Source organism: Denticeps clupeoides, chromosome 2 (assembly GCF_900700375.1).
Source record: "Denticeps clupeoides chromosome 2, fDenClu1.1, whole genome shotgun sequence".
Classification (NCBI taxonomy): Eukaryota; Metazoa; Chordata; class Actinopteri; order Clupeiformes; family Denticipitidae; genus Denticeps; species Denticeps clupeoides.
In genome coordinates, this window is record NC_041708.1 from 21,251,164 (window position 1) to 21,273,759 (window position 22,596).

General features: G+C 39.7%; 1 protein-coding gene across 2 annotated transcripts; it reads right to left on the bottom strand.

The window, feature by feature from the left end:
- Nucleotides 1-1,024: 1,024 nt before the first annotated feature.
- cul2 (cullin 2) lies at nucleotides 1,025-20,830 on the bottom strand. 2 transcript variants are annotated; one of them, XM_028969556.1, is made up of 21 exons: nucleotides 20,710-20,830; nucleotides 19,706-19,841; nucleotides 19,453-19,555; nucleotides 19,084-19,178; nucleotides 18,272-18,377; nucleotides 17,577-17,659; nucleotides 16,985-17,081; nucleotides 12,862-12,972; nucleotides 11,835-11,997; nucleotides 10,856-10,980; nucleotides 10,622-10,729; nucleotides 8,129-8,188; nucleotides 7,917-8,045; nucleotides 7,572-7,658; nucleotides 7,217-7,369; nucleotides 6,999-7,076; nucleotides 6,311-6,377; nucleotides 4,537-4,739; nucleotides 3,860-3,961; nucleotides 3,332-3,448; nucleotides 1,628-1,759 (listed from the first exon to the last, which is right to left on the bottom strand). In XM_028969556.1, exons 2-21 carry the CDS (start codon nucleotides 19,822-19,824, stop codon nucleotides 1,628-1,630), a joined length of 2,238 nt encoding a protein of 745 aa, XP_028825389.1. In that variant the 5' UTR covers nucleotides 19,825-19,841; nucleotides 20,710-20,830. The 2 variants fall into 2 exon arrangements, with proteins under 2 accessions (XP_028825390.1, XP_028825389.1); XM_028969557.1 differs by lacking the exon at nucleotides 20,710-20,830 and having other exon boundaries at nucleotides 1,025-1,759; nucleotides 19,706-19,824.
- Nucleotides 20,831-22,596: the final 1,766 nt, after the last annotated feature.

Here is a 22,596-nt window from a genome sequence, read left to right on the forward strand (position 1 = left end):
AATAAACCTTCCAAACCTGAAACAGCCAAACAGATCCCTTTAATTCTTTCAAGTGATTAATAAAACATTCAGCAGTCATTGGAACCATCTGTTCGACAAAAAATAATTGCTGTTTTTGTGTATAGATAATAAAGAATGTGCATGAGATTGAGGGAGGTTATGAAAGGTCAGGCCCATATGAACTGCATACAGCTTCAGTGCAAGTAGTGCAGTGCTGCAGACCAGTCAGGCTGACAGTATCTGGACACCAGATGACTCATTAAAAACAGATTCATAAGAATACAGTCATGACCTTTCGAATCAGTTTCATTTAACATCTACGAGCCATAAAACATAAGTTTCTACTTCTTTTCAGCTGTTACATAGGCTCCACATGCATAGATAATTACCCAGCATGTTTTTACTTTTGTGTACTGAATGTACTTTGAATAATTAAATACATTTTAATGTAACTGGGCAAAAATATGTATGCCCCCTGCTGGCCGTGTCATTTAATAACAGCAGAAACCTTCTTAAGACTACTGCGATGGAAATGCCAAGCACCAGTCCAGACGGGTTCATACATGCAGTTTACTTCTACACCAAAAAAGCATAGGACCTGGGTGCGCCAAGTTCCAGATATCCAGAGTTAAATGTCTTGCAGCTCTGGTGATTTTGTTTCTTGTCAAAGCGTTTTTTTTTTTTTTTTAAAGGTCATAGATTAGATTTGTATAGTTCTGTCTGTAATGGCATGTTGTCTGAGGACTGGGACTGCAGAATTTAACACAAGCAATTCCACAAAACAAGCTTCCTCATACAGCTGGAGATCCAATAGCATAATTCATGAGCGTGCCCTTAAAATGTTAAACTGAAACACAGAATAAGATTATAAACAAAAATGTTTAAAAAAAAACTCTGATCTCAATATTGTATTAAGACAGTGAATAAAAGGCATAATTCAACATGTGTGTGAATACTCCATTTCTCACCAAAAAACTCCCATCACCAGCAACTTGGCATAATAACATGGAAAATAAAACAAAGGGTGTTTTCATTTATTTATTTGACAAGCAGCAGGAACATCTTTGTCATCTTTTTTCTTTACATTTTGAAAGTAAATACAATTAGTATACTGAATTTATTACAATATGTGTCAATTTTGATACATTAAAAAAAAAAAAAAAAACACTCACGCTCACACACTCGCACACGCACACACACAAACAACTGCAAACGTGAGAAAAGAAAGCATGTTTGGGTTTAGGTCTAGCCCCTCGCTCCGGCCATGGCTCTCTTCTCTCTCGGTTCCTCAGTTCGTAGTTAAGTCTTCTAGAAATGGATTATCGGTGTTGCGCTCCAATAACTATAGGCATTTTTTCATGTTGACGCACATCGGCGTGGCACTGGTGATGTTGTAAACAGCATTAAAATCAGGAGGAAAAAAAAGTGGGTGATGATGGCAGGGGGCGGGACGGCGGGTAGGTGGAGGTTCAGGTGGCTGCCTGGCAACGCAGTGGCCCATGGTGAGCGGGGCATAACGTCCAAACAGATGTATGGCAGAGGCAGCCACGTCTGAGGGAGGGAACAAAATCATGGTCTCTGTTTTGATCTTTTGTGTGGTTGTTTGTTGTGGTGGTGATGGTGGTGGTTATGCCACGTAGCTGTACTCATCAGCTGAACTCTGGCTGCGCTCGATGTACTGCTTGTCAATCAGGACTTCAATGCACTTCTTGATCATGCTGATACTGGGGTTGAATCTGGCTTTGGACTGGTTGATGACCTAGAGAAACAACACAAGGTTAATGCTTCATTAATAGGAATAGCAAATATAAAAGTGCTTTACAATTTCAGAAGTTCAGAATATGCCTGATAAAGAACACCATGTCCACAAAGTTGAAAAATCACATTAAAAAATTGTATTAAAAAATGGCAATTTGTAGGTCATAAGTGCTCATGGCTATTAGTGAAAGTGATTGAGTTTGTCACTGTGATACACGGAAAGCACAGCACACAGTGCACACACCGAAATTTATAACGAAAGTTCTCTGAGGTTATGTAAGACTGGTATATATTTAGTCAGGTTGGGAATTTGTCTTTTTGCTGGTTTGGGAATTGTATCCTTTTGGCTTTAAACACTTTTCAGACAGAAAAAATATTTCAAAACACTAGCCAGGTTAACATTTAGCACAAATTTAAAAAATAAAAACAACCGGCTCCCTTTCTCAGTCCTCTTTTCTGTTTATTCAGATGCAAAAACACACACACACACACACACACACACACACACACACACACACACACACACACACACACACACACACACACACACACACACACACACACATATGCACACACCAGAAAAGAGAGCAGAACACACTGCTTCTAGGCAATTAATATACACACATGATCACTTACATGCACACACACAATGGGAGTCTTACTGCACAAAATGAATAGGTGCTGTAATGGAGGGAACTACTGAGAAGAATTTTTACTCTAAAGACTATCAAACAAACTTGATGCACGGAGAGGGGCTGACGTGTGTAAAGGAATGTTTTAATTGTTTGGAACTGGCCATACGTGTGTGGATTGGTGTTTGCGTTTATGTGCGTGTGGAATGTGAGTGTGTGTGTGTGTTGGCACACCAGTGGCCTTCCAGCCAGTAGACGTGTTGTGACAACACCACAGTCAGTGGCTTAAACACTCATTCCGCAAAGGGGACCTGATTCTAGAAATCCTACAGCTCACCTGCCCTGTAAACGTGACCGCTTAGGAAAGAACGTTATTGTTCTCAGTGTTCGCAAGATTTTCCTCTTTAAAGAATATTTAGATTAAATTGTAATTTTCTTGTTGTCAAACTTTGTGTACAGAATCTACAACAGAGTGAATAAAATAGATGTATTCATAGTTGGGGTCCTAGTGAACCGGAATTGATCTCTTCATCGATGGTAACTTGAAAGCACGTTGTAAGTCGCTCTGGATAAGGGCGTCTGCCAAATGCCGTAAATGTAAATGTTCTGCTGCAATCAGACCTGACTTGCTAACCAGACAGAAGGAGGCGGTGCCTATTAATCCCATTAACTGTATAAATATGCAGATTCTACACCTGCAAAAAAACTAAATGAAAGGATAATAAGTTTGTGTGTGCTCAGGATGCAGCAGCATCTCTGTCAGCTTCTGTGATGCAGTTTAACCAATAAGCCCCCCATCAGGCCCCTAATGAACTCAACAAGGCAAGATGCGTGTGTGTTCTTACTACATCAAAGGGGTTTACTGAAGACCTGTCTGAGAAACACTGGTCTGTATACAAACCTGAGTGAGTGTGTGTGTGTGTGTGTGTGTGTGTGTTTACCTCTTGTATAAGTGCATTGTGTCTCATGACTTTCCTGGCCTTCATGATTCTCACTAAAGCAGCCTGTAGATACATTTTTCTGTCCTCGTCCACTGCACTCCTTGTCTGTTCCAACTCCTACACACAGCAGAAAAAGAAGCATGTTTAAATCAACCCTATAAAGAAAGGCATTATACAGACTTTACTTTACTTGGCAGCCGCTTTTATCCAAAGCGACTTAAAAGAGGAATACACCAGCAATTCACATTCAGTTTCCATCGATTTTTAGTTACAAAACTAAGAGCCCTGATAAGGCCTAACTTGCCAAGAACAGAACATGCTAGGGAATTGTTAAGTGGTAGAAAAATTATAAAAAAAAAATTTGTGAGTGTGTTCTCCAGTGTTAGACTCGATGAAATACTAAAAATAAACAAGAAGGTTTTAAAAGGTGGTAGTAATCTCGGCTAGTCGAATGGAGCAGGGCAAGTTGTTCCACCAGCCAGGAACAACAGACAGCTTGTAAACAGCTTGTAAAAGTGTGTAACATACTTGAGGGGTGTCCTTCTGCATTGATGTTGTGATCTTAAACTTGGTTCGTTTACTGGTGAAACTCATATTTAGGGAAAAGGTGGATTCCGCTTCGATTTCTTCCTGTAGACACAAGGAGTCATGGAGGGAGTGAGAGTCTTACACAACTGCAGAAAGACTGTTTAAAACAGATTACTCACTTCATATGTGATAATGTGTCAGTATAAAATATATAATTGTTAAATTCCACAGATATTTCAGAAAACACAAGACAATGTTACATAAATAGAATATTAACAACTGTTCAAAAGTTTAGGGCACTCATTTCTTATGGGAAACAATTGTTGGACACGAACATCGTTCCAGACATTGTTGATGATGTAAGTGAGTCAGGTAGCTGGAAATGTCTGTTAATGATTGAATATCGGCATACATGTTGAGAGGAACTTTCCCAGCAACAATTTGTTCTACTGGAATACAGAGTGTTCAATAACCCAAGTCTGTCCATTTAAAATCAACATTCATAATTAGAAAACATTTTGTGTAATTAGAAACAGTTGCACTGATAAAAGAACCAATACAACAGTCCAAATTCACACTAGTACAGCATCTAGCGCATCAGCAGACTTCTTTTTGTACAAAATGTTTAAATTAAATTCTTAACATTAACATTAAGCAGATTTAATGGTTCTGCTTACTTTCTGAGAGTCGTGGTTGAGCATCTTGACGTCCAGCAGAGACTTGATGGTCTTCTGCAGTTCTTTCTCGCTCATCTGTGTGCTGTCCTGCAGCTCTCTGTAGCTCACAGTCTCACTGTTGTTGAATGCCAGCAGGACGGCCATCTGATAGGTGGTCACCATAGCAACGTAGGGTTTGGACAAGTAGTTCATTTTGACCTCACCTGAGAAAAAGACATGGAAAAAAGACCTTTAAAAATACATAAAACTAAGCTGCATTGTCTGTGAAAAACTGGCTGACAAAATAAATTTCAGTAAAGATGTCTAGTGTCTAATTCTCCAAGAAACTGGTTTTTAGAATGTTAAGTTCCCGTGGACTGACAAACACACCTCTTAACTCAACTCACTGTAGCAACAGTCCAAAGTAGTGCAAATGTATCCTTGCATGGCTTAAATCAACAAAGCAATGAGTAAAATATTAGGACATCTATCCTAAATTTAATCAAGACATTAATGCCGTAGATCTTATATGTAAACTATTCATTCCCAATCCTTTAAAAAAACAAAAAAAAAACAAACAGAAATAAATCAACTGAAATTTTACAAAAGTTTGCCAAGCACAATGATAAAGCAACAGGTTAAAACCACAGGGATTGGTACGATTTGTATAAATAAGTGCAATTGGTCTGCTGTGTTGCACTAGGTGTACTGGGAACACCGCTCGATCACACTTCCAGTGTGGTCTTAAGGGAGATCTAACCCTGTCTGTGTGTAGTCACCATACTGAGCACCTTTTCAAGCAGGGAAAAAAAATACAATTACTGGCAAGAAATCTCATTTGACCAAATAGAGCTGAGTGGAGCAAGCACAGCGAATGGTGTGAGGCGGACATAACCTATACACATCAGCAACATTAGTGTGTTTCTTTAGGATAGCTATAGTGTCTCCAGTGACATCAAATCAACGAATTGGTTATTAGAAAGTAATTACAGATCACAGTTAGAGATGGAAAAAGATTGACCAAAAGTTTGATAAATCTGGAAAAAGCCTCGAAAGTGTAAGAAATCTCTTCAACCTCCTACTCAACAGGAGGCAAGTTCACAGTTAGAATTTTTTAAATAATACTAATAATAACAAAATGGAAAAAAGAACCTCTGCAGAATTGTTAATGGAATAAGGATAAGGTCACGTTTTTGTTATACACGCTAAACTATTGTGTTGAGATGTGTGAAGTGTTCTGATGTGGAATGGATCCTAAACCTTCCCAGAAGCCTGGATATGCAATTCATCTTAGGCTCTGGTTCAAATATTGCAAGATGTGTGAGTACCAAGAATGCCAGGTAATATTTGGTTTCTTGTTCTAAGGTGCCCTTGTGAGCGTTGTTTTGGTCACTCACATGCCTTCTCTCTCTCCTTGTGTATTGTGTAAATCAATAAAAGAAATTTAAGATAAAAAAAAAAAATAGAATTTGATTGTATCATTGTAGTAAAATCAGGAGGTAGCATACACTGTGTTCATTGTGATTAATGATGAAATGAACGCTTAAGATCACTTATGAAAGAGTTGTTGAATTTTTAAGAAATCAAGTATTTACGAAACTATTTGAACTTAACATATACAGTTACATATAAAAATGTTTTTGGTACCTGGACATGTGAATAAATAATATCTGTTGTACATCAAGAGGTGTGAGCCAGACAGTACACAGCTCACACTGAAAAATTGCAGTCATATCAGCGCTCACTGGATACAGGTTCAGCCATCTAAACAGAGGACATTAATGCCAATACAAACCTGTGCAGAGATAATGCAGCCAGGTCAGCTTTCTCCCACTGAAGTGTTGGTTGTAAAATAATTCAAACTGTAGGGTGAAGAGAAAAAGGTTTTATATCAGAGTGTCATAACCTTAATTTCAAATGTCTTTCAACTATAATGCAGCTATAAAGTGATTTCTAAAGCCTCATATTGAGCACTTTTTGGAGGTTCTTAGGGCAGTGACGCAGTATAATCAGGGTTTCTTAGCCACTGTGTATTTTTAGGGGACACCTGTCAGGAGAGATGACTGAGTTCGCACACCAGGAGTGGTAGTGGCCTAGTGGGTAGCACACTCGCCTATGATCCAGAAGACAGGCCCTCTAACTACCATTGTGTCCTGAGCAAGACTTAACCCAGAGTGTCTCCAGTGGGACTGTTCCTGTAACAACTTCGTAAGGTGCTCTGGATAAGGGTTGTCTGATAAATGCGGTAAAAAATAAATACATTTCAGAGTGGTCAATAACAGGGTTATAACACAAAAAGGATCAATATCCCACTTAAAATCTCAATGGAGGCTTTAAACTGAGCTTTTGTCCTTTTCAGGGTAGCTGAGCTCCCATGTCATTTGAACTATGAGAATACTGCAAACAGTGTGAACCCTGATCTCGGTAGCCTAAAACAAAATTGCTGTTCAAAGACCCCACCCATAGTTGCTATGGCAGCTCACCATCTGTACACTCTTCTCCAGCTCCTGGGGGATGGCAAATGTGGAGGAGGGGACATGCGTGAGAGGCCACGCCCCCGCCTAAAAACACACACAAACACAGACACTCAATTACTCACACTTGAATACTAGTCTCCAAACATCATAAGTCTTCTGCTGGACTGTCACCTTTTACATTGGAACCTTGCAGGTTGGAAAAAGAAGACATGCAGCGGCCTCACCTGTAAGACATAGATCTGAAAGCTAATGCCCAGGTCCACCACCGTTTCCTGGGTTTTGATGAAGTTGTTGAACTTGTTGTTGAGGTCGGCGCTAACGCTCATGTCTGTGTACATTCTGTGCAGTTTGCTTGTGAACTCATACCCACATGCTTGCTGTAATTTGACACAAAGGAGGAAGTTAAAAATGATCAAATTTGCCTTGTTTCTAATGATTAAATATAATAAAAGAGCTGTGGGACAGTTTAAGGCTGTAACTTCTAATGGAGAAACAAAGTTTTTCCCCTGGCTGAACTTGAAACATGAAAAATCTGAAGGGCAAGAAGCGGAACATGTTATACTGAGGCTGCAGAGTTACCTTCAGCTTGTTGATCATGGCTTCTTCTGAGTCCATGGATAATGAAAGGCCATGTATTAACCTTTTAGCGAGCATTCTAGCGTAAAACTAAAGAAGAAGAAAAAAAAAAAAAGCCAACGACAGACATGGGACATGAGATAAGAAAGAAGAGGGAACCAGTCAACAATCAGCACCACAGACAGCTCCTCTTTCAGCAGCTAGATTTTCTTAAAGCAGTAACTACATGGAATAAATAGATGACATTTGTCCCAGGAGCGTTAAATGTTAGGGTTTACCCCTTTACCACTACTGTACTAACATTATATTAGTAATCAAGATATCTAAATGTGTGCGTGTAACAATGACCTTTTGAAAGACGTCCTTGTCATCGATGTATTTGAACACCGTGATGAAGCTGGTTAGTTTGTCTTCCACCTCATTCTCAGTCATTCCCTTTGCAGATTTCTTCAGCAGATTGTCACAGTATTTTGCCAGCTTCAAGCGGGAGACAGAAAAAAATCAATCAAATGTGTGTCTGTGTTTCTGTGTTTGTGTGTGTGTGTGTTTTTTCACCTCACCAGTTCAGGAGCTTTGCAGATGGACTTCGGCTCTCTGTAGTTCACTACTGAAGTCAAAGCCTAGAAAGATGATCGCAAGGTCAACACTCATAGATTTACTAATTCATGTTCAAAACCGTTTTGTTAATAACAGTACTATAAATATAAGCTAAGTAGCAGCCCACCTAAATTAAGACCAAGACACTGTGGAGATTTGAGGGTACCAAGACCAAGACAACAAAGGCGAAACAAAGACGAGAAACAGACTAGGGCTAGAACATACATCACATTTCTCAGCTCAACTGTAGAGAAAGAATTGCTGAAAAGTGTTATTACTTGTTAAATCAAATTCATGTTATATTATATTGTCCATATGTCGCTCATTTAAAATCTCCCAGATTTGTCTCCTCAAATCCTCTCCTATAATCATTTTATAAGACCTTGTCAAGGAAAAGAGATGGGCTGTACCAGAAAAATATTCACTGACACTCATACATACATTTTCTTCTAGTGAATTAATCAAATTATCTCTAAAAACTTAGAGATAAGCTAATCAAGTATTATTTTAATTTGGAATGTAATACACTGAACTTATTGCTGCTCTTGCGACAGCTTCTCATGAAAATTATTTGTCTGAATTCCTAAAAAACAAGCAGTGAGTTATTGGGGGCTATTTTATAGAAGCTTTAGAAATATATAAATATATATATAAAACTTATGCCCCTCAACCATGGGCAGTGGTGGCCTAGCGGTTATGGAAGCGGCCCCGTAATCAGAAGGTTTCTGGTTTGAATCCTGATCCGCAAAGGTGCCACTGAGGTGCCACTGAGCAAAAGCACCGTCCCCACACACTGCTCCCCGGCGCCTGTCATGGCTGCCCACTGCTCACTCAGGGTGATGGTTAAAAGCAGAGGACACATTTCATTGTCATTGTGATATACAGCACATGGTGACACAATCACTTCACTTTCACGTCACTTTCAATACCATGTGATTCACTACGTACAGCTAGCAAAGATACTACTCTAGTTTTAAACGTTGTAGTTGTAAATGTAGAAAAGTTCATTACGACATTTTCTGACATTTTTTTGCGATGTGTATGATGTGAGTGGACTGTGAAGCACTGGCAGTGTAACGTTTTTTAAGTTGATTCATTTGAATTGAGGCATGTAATGAATACTGTCATACTGTTCCTGTAAAGATGCTCTGTTTCCTAGTTTTTTGGGTTTTTTTTTTACCATCCTATCAAGACTACTATGTCCTAGACCAAATCAAGTCCAGACCAAGACAAGACCGAGACCACAATAAATTGGCCTCAAGACCAAGAGAACTACAGAACTACAGAGTCAAGCGATCACTATTGCCTCTAATGTCTGATAGGACTTGACTTACAAGTCGCCCTTATCCAGAGCGACTTACGACTTACATAATCCCAGAATAACAATATGCTTTATATTAAGAACAAATTCCAAAACGTACAGCTGCACCAGGATTACATCATGTACATTCACTTAAAATGAAAACTGTTTTTCATTTTGTCATGTTTTAATGTGTACCAGGTTCTTACATGCCGAGTAGCCATATCAACCACAGACCATGTTCAGGCAATCACTTCAACGAAAGATGTGCAACAGCCTTAAAAGAAACAAACTAGGTCGGCTGAATAGCGCTAAAGCTGACAGGTGACACCTAGTGGGCAACAATTAATGTGTCGCTACTTTATACAGTTACCATGGTGGCACCATCTACTGTTAAGTTAACTGATCTGACCTCATCTCTGTCTTGTCAACACCACTGTCACAAGTATAGTTGTTTTTGGTGGCCTGTTTTAATTTTAGTCTAGTCATTGCGTCAAGCTATCATTTTAGTTTTTATTAGTCTTATTTTAGTCAGAATTATTATTTAGTCCACTTTTATGGTCTAAAACACCAATGGTCTAAAAAGACCATTGTAATTCTATTTAACCCAGGCAATATACTACAAGCACCTAGTAGAACAGACAAGAGCAACACAAGTTAAACCCATTTCATAATTAAAACAAAGTTATCTTATTATTATATTATTATAGACTCATGGATACACTACATCCATTCCAGACACGGAAGACGCTCTGATGTGTTGCATGTCTTTCAACCACACGTTCTGTTCTCTTTTCCACTTTTTTGTAAAGAAAGATTGCTTCGTCATTTTCTCCCACTCATCTGTTGAACCATCCAAGGTATCCTTAAATTTAATTAATGCCATGTTTGAGTGTCTTATTAGTCAACAATATTACATGATAGATTTTGTTATAGTCACATGAACAGCATCTACATCTCGTCTTCATCATGTCGAGTTCCTTGACAGATATTTGACAAATGTTTTAATTACTACACATATTTCATGGCCAATTATGATGGTCTATGATATTTATATATATAGAGAGATAACTGGCGTGCAAAACAATTCCAGTGTGTTATTAGGCAATAAATCCCAATTAACATTCAATTGCATTAGACAACTAAATGCAGCTACCTTATCAAGTGCGCTCATGAAGTGCTGGTCGCCATTTAGGACGGTGTTAATTAGCTGAACAAATTTACTGTGGACCTCCAACACTGACTCCACAAACTGGGTTGGCATCTGAAGATGGGAAAGAAACAAAAATATAGCAAAATATGAAAATATCACATCAACAGAGCAGTGGCCTAGTGGTTAAGTAAGCAGACTCGTAGCCAAAGGGTTGTGGGTTCAAAGCTACAGACTCACGTTTTCCTGAGAAAGGTTACTGGTGGCTCGAAGGCCCTCATCATGAATGTGGACCTGCAGCTCATGGATCATATGGGGTAAACCGCTGGAGACGGCACGCAGCAGGGTGTACATGTTGGCCATGTCTGTCCCAAGAAATGAAATCATTTCAACAAACAATGAAATCAAATATCAAATCAGTTTTAACTATAGTAAACCTGCTACGCGCATTTCTTAAAACCGGCAAATATCACCATATCATTTAAGCACCACAGGTCCTGCTGTATGTTCAAATTAGAAGAGGCTCGCTTGCAATTTATGACCCAAACCACATCATAAAGTTCTGAAGTCCATAACTCCAAAAAGATGGGTTTTGAGCTGAGAAATTATGAATTATGTGGAATATTAATGACAGTTGGTGGCCTTTAGTCAATTTAGTTGAACATAGGATCAGTTCATTGACATATCTGTAAATACACAGTATATACCTGTATTTCCACATATAAAAGCAAACTCTACTGGACCCAAACAGGAACCAGCCATGGAAACCAGTTAGAGCCATAACTCAACTAAGATAATATTTACATTTACAGCATTCATCAGACGCCCTTATCCAGAGCGACTTACAATCAGTAGTTACAGGGACAGTCCCCCTGGAGCAATTTAGGGTTAAGTGTCTTGCTCAGGGACACGTTGTAAGTCGCTCTGGATAAGGGCGTCTGCCAAATGCCGTAAATGTAAAATGTAAATGACACAATGGTAGTAAGTGGGATTTAAACCTGGGTCTTTTGGTTCATAGGAGAGTATGTTACCCACTAGACTACTACCAGCCCCCATATACTTCTGGATTTATAATAAGTGGTCATAGTAAGAAACTGAAAAGAAAATGGCAATGAAAACACAGTGACAGCTATTCATTAGTTACTATGATATTTAGATAATGTATTGTTTATGTTTGGAGTCATACAAGAAAATAATCAAACATCTCTAATCTCCATACCATCTCTCTTCTCCTGTCGGATAATGTTCTGGCATTCTCCGTGCAGGAACTGAAGATGGTCCGCAACCATCCTCTGCTGGCATTCATGTATAACCTTGGAGTAGGAGCTCGGGTGCAGGTACTTCCGACATCGCACCTCCTCATCTTTCAACCTGCCTAAAACCTACAGACAGACAGAACACCATCACATTTGGTAAGAGTGTGTGGGATGTGACTTGTTTGGTCATGCCTACTGTTGGCACCACTACTATCTGATGAGTGGTGGAATTAGAACAAGTTACTGTATGCAACAGTGCAAACCAAGAGCTGACACACGCAAATCTAGTGGGGAGGGAGAATGGGGAGGTGCGAGTGAGAATAAAAATCACAATGCTGCACTAAATAGTGGTTGGCTGGTGATCACAGTTCTGTTGCATAGTACTGCAACAAAGCTCTTGTGTATGTTCAACACAGGGCAACTAATGTAGCTGTCAAAACTGTACATGTTCTGCATGCAAGCACACAGCAGGCAAGCATTTAGTGAGATTTAAACATTTTGAAAGATACACTTCACAGCCATGGACACATTCTTGTCAACTCAGAACAAAGCATCCCGTTAACCTATACACCAAAGGTGATTAAAATAAAACCACTTGTGTTACCATATAGGCTAATTTAAACAAATATACACCAGGTCTCAAAACCATGACTGCTACCTCAAGTCTTTGTTCATTTATGATTTTACATCTACACAGTTATTCCAATGGAAACAAGAAAACCACTTATACTTTATGACAACAGTTTTTTTTGTAAAATAACATTTTCTGGTCTTGCTTCCTGTGGTTTTTGTTTTACTTCAATTCTATGGTCTATTCCTCATCACTCCTGCTTAGAAAAACAAATGGATAAAATGTTTTTATTTTTTTAAACACGATTTTTTAACAAGTCATAATTTTGACATTCCCATATTCTCCACAAATAATCAACATTACAGCAGATATTACCCAAAGCTGAGGTAAATTCTAGGATTCGCAGACAACCATCTTACCTTCTCCATGTACTGTGAACAGTTGGACTCTTGGAGGAGATTGGATGCTTCCTGTTTGTAATACTCGCCTGTTTTTGCCAGAAATGGTGCTTCAAAGATTTCCTGATAAAACTAAAAGACAGGAAAAGAGGTCCATGTTGTGAATACTGCAGAAGAACCAGGATAACGTAGAGGCCACACACCTTGAAAGATGGACTGGACCCATTTTCCCACACAGATAGTGTTCATGGCTGTTCAGCAGCAAATGTTTACACTCATATAGTTTGGTAAAGTACACCAGTTTTTCAATTCTACCGTCAGTAAATACATATACATATCAATTATGAAAATTGTTCTTAAAGATCCCCATTTAAGAAGATTTTACTTTGTTATACAAGTTGCCCTGGTGGTGGTGTTGAGTCATATTGTGATTTTCAAGATCAATATTGCGATACGTGGTTGCAATATGATAAACGCTTCTTGCTTGTGTATAATCAAAACTCACATAAAACTACTAATTTCCCAATACTGCATTTTAATAAAAATAAATTATTAAATTAGAAATGATTGAAAGTTGCATGTTCACCGTCACCTGACTCCATATGTATTCCCACTTGGCCTGTCGTTGTGAAATCACACATACGACTTGTAAAATGTGGGTATGGCTTTGAACGGCGAACAAAAATGCAGAAGAAACTGAGGTGTGGTGTTTGGATAACACATTTCTGAGGCTACATTGAGGTATTATGTCAAAGCTGCACTTCACCTCTTCACCAGGATTAGTGAATAGGGTCTGGATGCAGATGCACTGTGGTGCCGAAAGTCCACTGTGGTGCCAGATGTTTACTGTGACTCCATACATTTATTTTAAATTCTCCCATAATCGATGGAATGAAATGTTTAAACATTGTTTGCACAGTAGATAAGTACTATGTAGTAACAATATTTACATCATTAAGATTTTTCCTCCAACCTCTCCTCTCTGCAGGGTGGTAGTAGCCTAGTGGGTAACACACTTGCCTATGAACCAGAAGACCCAGGTTCAAATCCCACTTACCACCATTGTGTCCCTGAGCAAGACACTTAACTCTAAGTTGCTCCAGGGGGACTGTCCCTGTAACTACTGATAGCAAGTCGGTCTTGATAAAGGTGTAAATGCTGGATAAATGCTGTAAATGTATATGTCTCTTATTAGTATGCCCTGTACATGTCTTTGCTGAGCCATTCCACCTCAGTGCTGTAAGTACAGAGATGTGCTTTGCAATGCTCTACAATGTTACATAATCCTATATGTGAAGACCTTACAATTATCTTGAATACCTTGTGTTTTTGTCTTCTATTATGTGCAGCTTGACAAAGATAAGGCGATGTTGTTGCCTCACCAAGAACACTGGTCTGGAGTAGTTAATAGTGAGATGTCAAATTAAAAGGTGTCATGTTATGTATGCTTTCTGTATAATCGAACTGTGTTTGGTCAGAGGTAGAAGATCAGAGGATCATAAGCAAGGAGGATGAATCGGCAAGGGCCTGTAGGATACAGGACTGTGACACTCTCACTGAACACATTATAGCACAAAGGGGAGCTTGTAAGTCTTCTTTGTTTGCTCTGCATGTGTATTATTTGAAAGACTGGCTATGGCTGGTAGTAGCCTAGTGGGTAACACACTCGCCTATGAACCAGAAGACCCGGGTTCAAATCCCACTTACTACCATTGGGTCCCTGAGCAAAAACACTTAACCCTAAATTGCTCCAGGGGGGGGACTGTCCCTGTAACTACTGATTGTAAGTCGCTCTGGATAAGGGCGTCTGATAAATGCTGTAAATGTAAATGTAAAGACTGGCTATGTTGTGTCTGTATGTTGTATTTATAAAATTCTGTATTTTTAAAACGTCATTGGAGGAAAGGTTTCCTCTATATCTCTCAGGAGATGGTGTGCTGGAAACAAATGCTTGGTGCCCTTGTACCTTGAGGGTGAGGAGCAAATTGAGCAGTTGTACGAGTATCTACTCTCACTCCTTAACAGTGCAAGGCCAACCTTTCCTGGGGATAAAGTGAGCTACATTTTAGATGTTCTTTCCCCTGAGGTAAACCATATTCTAAAGACTTACTATCTCTTAATCCTAAAAATAATCCTAACTGGAAATTTTTACTTGTGTCCTTTTGATTTAGGTCATAACATATGCATTTGTACACATGCATGGATTTGGAGAAGAGGGATGAGCTGAATTCCTACATGTACCAGCACTACATAAAAGGTAGAATGGGTTGATTGTATGCAAAGCTACATAGAATCATTAAAGCAAGAATGTTAAATATTTTTGACAGCGAGAAGAAGAGTTTGATCACAACATAATTTGAGGAAAAGTCTTTTAAGTGTTTTCTGAAAGATCTGCAATGAAAAAATATTGACATGTTTCTCTTCAAGGTCCCTAGTCTCCTGATTCCTTGTCCCAGTGTTTTTGTTTTGTTATTTCTAAATTACAATATTCTGGTTGGTTATGATGTTCATAAATGTAATAATAAAATTAATTTCCTTAACACTGACCTTTACTCTTGCCATTATTATTTACCTTATATTATCCAGATATTTCCTCAGTACATACACTCCCCCCTTCACATATATGCTTTACGTATTGTAAGATGCAACCTTTCAATAGCTTTTGGATTTACAGTCCTCATACATGCACCCTACCTGTAAATGACTTCTTCTGTACTTCTGTCTAGATGATAACTGTTTAATTTGCTTTATAACTGTTTTTATAACTGAATTTAGTACTAATACATAAAGAAACAGCAGTAATGCATTTCATTTAAAATGTGTTATAAAACTTGTACACTTGTATACATACAGAATTTGTCATGTGATAGACAACTGAGCTGAACACTTGTATATACACATATACATAGTGCTGCAATTGTTTGACAATTATGAAACCTAACAATATAGTGGTCAGACTGTTATATGAATACTTCTGAAGAACACCCTGTAAATTGTAAATGCATAAAAGGTAAATAGATAATAAAAGTGTTATAAAGAGTAAGTTCATGTAATGTTTGTAATGATGCATGGTACAAAATTTAATAAACAACACAGGATTTAGTATCATGTTTTGTCACGTGACCTGTCACATGACGTCAACGGGCCAAGAAACAGGTTGGTCCGTTCATAAAAAACCCGTTACTACTAACCACTGTGATCAGTCATTGAGTTCCTTGTGTTATGAGAACAACCCCTCAACTAACCTCCAAATCTGAGAACACTGACCCAGCTGGACTCCATTTAACCCGGCCTTCTCAACTCCATCTTCTCACCACTCCCCCCTGCCAAGTCATGTTCACCTTTCCTGACTGAATGCACACTCGAACATGAACACCATGGGTCCTATAGGGTGTTTATTCAGTTTCCTGTGTTTGTAAGATAAAGGTGAGATCCATCTCCCCACTTTGCAGGTACAAAACGCACCAGAAGAGCTTAAATGTTTGACACAAATAAACATCAGATTTAATTTCAGGAACATGAATGTTCAGCGTTGACAAAGATACATTTCAATTTCCGCTTATTAAAACTCATGTAATTAATCATGAATGTAACACAATTAATGATGTTAAAAAGTTTTAAAGCGGTGAACGTTGCCACCATATTAAATAAACAAGACAGAAATCTACTGACGTCAAAGTAAATTTCGGGCACCACAGTGAATCTGCAGCCAGACCCTTCACGGAGCAATTAGCACTGGGATAACAGCACTTAGCAAGTAACATTCCATAACTGAAAATAAAAAATAAGAATAAGACCATAAAGGAAGAATATTAATAAAACTCGCTCACTATCAATAACTTCCAAATTCTACTCAGGTTCAAAGCAGCCAAAGCCCATTCCAGGACAAAACGCAGGGCAGAACTCACCCAAGGTGGGGCACCAGCCCATCACAGGAGACACGCACAATTCACTCACAACTATGGACACCAATCCACCTAGTGTACATGGCTTTTTGGTGGAGGGAGAAATCCCACATGCAAACCTGAACTCACAACCTTGGAGGTGGAAGTCCACGACGCTTAACCTACCACCGTGTGGCATGCACAAATAATAACAGCACATAAGTGAAATAGAACAACTGATAGAAAGCATTATCACTTACCTTTAGAGGGAACTTTTTCTTGTACTGTTCAACATGAACAAAGGAGTTGATGACCCCATGGATTACTTTTTGATTGGGGTCTTCACCACACCGGTCACTGTGGAGGAAACAAGAGAACAAGCATCTCTGCTATCTAAGCATTGATAAACTGAAGTGCAGTGTCCCTACAGTCTAATGACAGACACTAGACTGTTGCCTGTGGCAATGCAAGTTACGGTCTTGAGGTTCTGTACTTCCTGAAATTTAACAATAGGAATGATCACAGAACTCCAGCCTAGTGGCCCCACCCTCTGATGATCTTGTCTACTTTTTTTCTATTTTTTCATAACTGTGCAGTAGGTGGAGGAAGGCAAGACAGCACAGGGAGCACTAACAACAGCCATTTGAAACCTTCTCCAAGTTACCAAACGAGGGAAATGAGCATTGTTAATATATAATACTATTCACTAACTACATGTTAATAGTAATGTTAATATGAATAATAAATCAGCCTAATCCCCATTTTCTGAGGGCATTTCAAATGATGAATGAAGTCTGCTGTGTTTTTAAACAACTAACAATTCTGGACTTCAAAATGTGAAAGAATACATACTTTTTGATTTCATTCAGCAGCATTCGGATGAGCACGGCTTGAAGAGGCTCAATCATCAGCTTTCTCCACATGTCAAGTGCTAACTGAAAGGAAAAAAAAAAAACAATGCTCAAATATTTTTCAAATAAAAACCTTTCTTTTAAATTCTTAAAAAAGCTGCATTTTAAAGGCATAATCAGCGGCATCAGTGCTGGCAGCAGGACATCCTATGTTTCTGGTCATGAACATTGGTAATCAAAGTATTAGATTACGGTTATATGATGATACTTTATTAGTCCCTCAAGTGGGATTACATGAGGAGAGAGGAGGAGTATTTTAAAAAAAGCCTACACGACAAACTGGCTTCTTTCATATATATAAAATTATTGTTATTGCAATATTTTCTAGGACAAAGCTTAGTCTACTCTTCCCCAATTTATCACTCTTTCAAATATCAACCAGCTTCATAGCCCCGCTAAATTAATCATGCATTTTGACAGTTGCAATTGCATACCATTAAAAATGCTAATTGTTGTTCATACCAATAAAAAAAAATCAACATCACAATAAGCATTAACAATAATTTGCCAAACCCCACACACTAGGGTGACGGTGAATACAGAAGATGCATATCCACAAACTCCTCAATGTCCAAAGTGACAAGTGATAGTGTGTTGAAGCTGCCTGCATGGCAAACTTGCTTAACCCATCATCACCTCTCCAATCTCCATTAGGGGCTCATTCATGTCCACACCCCCGTAACCGTACTGAAGGTCCGCCTCGGTGAGCTTGTTCTTCTTAATGAACTGGGTGTTCAAGTACCTGAAACACAGTCTAAGCATTAACAGTGACACGTCACAACAGGCTGACACCAAAGGCGCTAGCGCTGCCCGTGCAGCACACGAACTACCAGCTTGTGCCAGAGAGTGACTGTTGCAGGCGGCCTGCACTCTGCCTCAGATGGTGGTGCATCAATGGCGTCTCTGTTTTCCCAGCTGAGCTCCGGCTGCACAACAGGAGAGTACGTCGGCTCAGGGAGCCAACACCAGCAACAGGACTAATGCTCAAGTTCAAAGAAAGCCGAAAAAAAAAAGCTCAACACTTTCACCTAAAAACCCAAAGACTAACCAATGTCAAGGGGACAAAAAAGTTGCTGTTTAAATTAGATACTGAACAGATCATGATATAAATAATTTTGGAATTTAGGCAAATCTAGGACATTTACATGCTAAAACTAAACTGATCAGTATTGGAGTACAATACAGTTCTCGGGGGCCATTATACATGTAAACGTGAGGGGAAAAAAAAAAAGTTTCCAATTCAAAACATGTATGGCATTCAGACGACAACCTTATCCAGAATGAGTTACAATCAGTAGTTACTGCTCAGAGTTGTACTCTACTCGTAGCATCCCTTTCAAACAGAGTGATGACTTGTCACATGAAACTGCAGACATTTTGTTCTACCAGATGCATGTACCACAAAATAAAAATACCTCTGATGCAACTAAATGTATATTGAAAGTTACCTGTACAAGCAATCCATATAGTCTGCTCCCTTGCTGTATTCCTCCCAATATCTGTGATACATCAAGAGCAATTTTTCTTCTGACTCCAGAACTTTCTGAAATGAGAAGTCACAGTTTTTTATATAATGATTTGATTACCTGAGAAAGGTGGGAAATTATCTTGCAGACTTTCATCGGGGCGGTGGTTGGCGTAGCAGGTAAGGAAACAGATCCGTAATTGGAAGGTGCCACTGAGCAAAGTACCTTCCCATGGCTGCCCACTGCTGCCTCAGGGGATGGTTTAATGCAGAGACCCCATTTCGCTGTGTGCACCGGGTCCCGTGCTATGTTGTGTCACATGTGACAACTAATCACTTTCACTAAAATTACCTTGTACAGTTGACGGACATGGTTCTCCAGGAATACTTTTGTTTCTGTGTACAGTTTTTCACCCAGCGGTTCTGGGTAGGCCACACATAAAGCGTAAATGTCTCTGTTGCAGGTGCTAAGGACATGGATCAACAAAGATGGCCAATTTTTGTTCATATCAATGTACATTTATTTTGTTCATATCAATGTACATTCAAAAAACAATAAGTAATAGAACAAAGTAAAACGAATATTTCCATTTTTTAAAGGATACGAGAAGCGGTCATTCCAGGTAGCTCTTTCCACGTAGTCCAGCATCACCACTGCCTTAATGGTGGTCAGTAGTTTATTCCACGTCTCATCAAAATCCACCACCCTCGGTTTTAAGGACATTGTATGGCTTGACGAAGCTTATTTGAAAAAAAAAAAAAAAAAATTAATGGCAAAAAAACACACATTATTATTTTTTCTCCAGTCCTATCAGGCAACCTGCAGACACTGAACTTCACATGAAACATGATGGGAAAATGTTTAAAAAATGTTTAAGTTGGGAAATAATGCAATCATTACAAATAAACAATAACCTAGCGTCCACAGACCGGCCACCCGAAAATGTCAACACAATTATTTTTAGCAACAAGACCAGCCAAATTCAAGTCGGGTAACGCGCTACAAAACATGCGACCACCGTGTCAGCGTGTGACACGGCGCGCTGCGAGCGTAATGTCGGCCGCGTTCCTGTTTAATAAGCTCCCGATGGAAACACGAACGCATAGAACGGAATCAACGCTCGCTCTCTCGCACACTAGACTGTCCCTCCCGTGGGAGAACCGACGCTGGCTAACGTTAGCCCGTGCAGAACTACAGCAGGCCCCGGCAGACCCGACATCCATCTCGACACTTCGGTCACTTCAGTCCCAGCATGTTGCGAGCCGGAGAAGAAGAAGAAGAAGAAGAAGAAGGGGAAAAATACATTAAAAAGGCGCGGCAGCTGGGCCTGCAGCCTTACTAAATAATCAAGTCCGGCTCGGACTTTTCAAGCGAATGGCAACCCCGAATAAACCAGGCTGACCGCGGTGGGATCGGAGGTAGGAACTAGCAAGCGGGCTACCGCTGCTTTTCCCCCCCGATCTGAGGCGGCTAGCAGGGGCGCTAGCAGGCTCGCTAGTCCCAGCTAGCCCCTTCTCAGTGATGGCACGGAGTGCGTCGGAGCGCGATATTGCGCCGGGGGTCGGAGACGCGAACGCGGCGTAGGGATCTGGCGGAAAGGGAAATTACCTCCAGCCAATGTCGGTGTACTGAATAAAACTTTAAGTGCCCCTGCTGTCACAAGCTCGATCCCCTCAGCTTACACCTCTTCCATCAGCCTACATCACAGACGCAATCATTGTATCAGCTGGAGGGTTTTCACTTTTTTACATTCGTCCTTAATGGTTCAAACCACACAAGCGTTTTCATTTGATTGCCTTTCGTTCGCATGGCCGTTGAACGTAATTGTGTCTAAAACATTGTACGCATTTCAAAACGCGAAGAAAAACTATATACACCAGCTAAACAGAGAATCGACACCCCCGGTCCTAGATGGTCTGGCCAAAAACTACGGAAAGCTGTTGAGGACTGTAGAAATTTCAAATTCCGATTCGCTTTATAATCTGCATGTTTTCTGTAAATGGGCGTCGTTTTACCTAAATTCGATGACATCATACAAAAACTACAAATATTCGCATTTACATTTTGCTACTTGCCCTTTCATTTCCTTTAATTGGCCACTTGTCAAATATGTGTTTGCTTCGATGGCTGGAATATAATTTCGGCTGCATTATAATTCTGTGAATTGTATTGCCTTCGTCCACCATGCATGCAAGAACTACTCATGGGTTTACTCTGTGTCACATAACACAGTCTACATCTGAAAAGGTATAACCAAAACGTAATATCGTAATGTTTTAAAAGTAACTAGTGCCATGTCACTAGTGCCAACTGGCCATGTTAAAATACAATGTGTAAAAATTATATATACACACACACACACACAAACACACACAGTTTTATATATATATATACTATTTACAAGGCTGCAAGACTCTCCTGCGCAAGACAATATATGTTTATTTATTGGGAACACCCAACAATACTATAATAGCACTATCAAAAAAAAAATGATGCCGTTTTATGTCTGGATGATTGATCTGATCTTTGACTGAACTCTGCAGTTCTAAATAGATGAATAATTTGCATATCACATGTAGTGGACCCGATGCAGTGCACATTAACATTTCTGCAAGTTACAAAAAATTGCCACTAGGTGTCTCTCAGTATCTAGCTTAAAGATTCAAGATGTGCATTTTTTTGCACATTGCGATGTAATTGGTTAGAGGTTCACAAACATGCATGCTCTACCTATGTTGTCTCTAGATTCTCCGGTTTCCATAAATTGTCCATAGGTATGGGTGAGTGAATGGTGTGTGAGTGTGCACCCTGCAGTGGGATGACGCCCCCTGCCCCTGGTGAGTCCCCACCCCCACCCAAGGATGTACCAGTATTTAAGATAAAAGCAGTTAATGCAGTAGAGCAAGTGGTGGCCTAGTGGGTAAAGAGGCAGACCTGTAACCGGAAGGTTGCCAATTTGAATCCCGAACCGCCAAGGTGCCACTCAAGTGCCGCTGAGCAAAGAACTATCCCTACACACTGTTCCCCGGGCACCTGTTATTTACATTTACAGCATTTATCAGATGCCCTTATCCAATCAGTATTTACAGGGACAGTCTCCCTGGAGCAACTCAGGGTTAAGTGTCTTGCTAAGGGACACAATGGTAGTAAGTGGGATTCGAACCCGGGTCTTCTGGTTCATAGGCGAGTGTTTTACCCACTAGGCTACTACCACCCTGCAGTTATGGCTGCCCACTGCTCACCAAGGATGATGGTTAAAAGCAGAGGACACATTGTGTTGTGTGCACTGCGTGCTGTGCTTCACAATGTCAATCACTTCACTTCCACTTTTCAGTTATGTGTTTCAGTGTTATTTTTCCCTGTTTTGCAGTTGAACTGAAAAAAAAACATCCTCCACATAGAAAAGGCTCTCTGAAGCCTCTGCCTGATGGTGAAAGAGCTGTGAAGTATCCTTAGTGATGAAGTCTGCAATGTCGCAATCCATCTGTAGGGTGA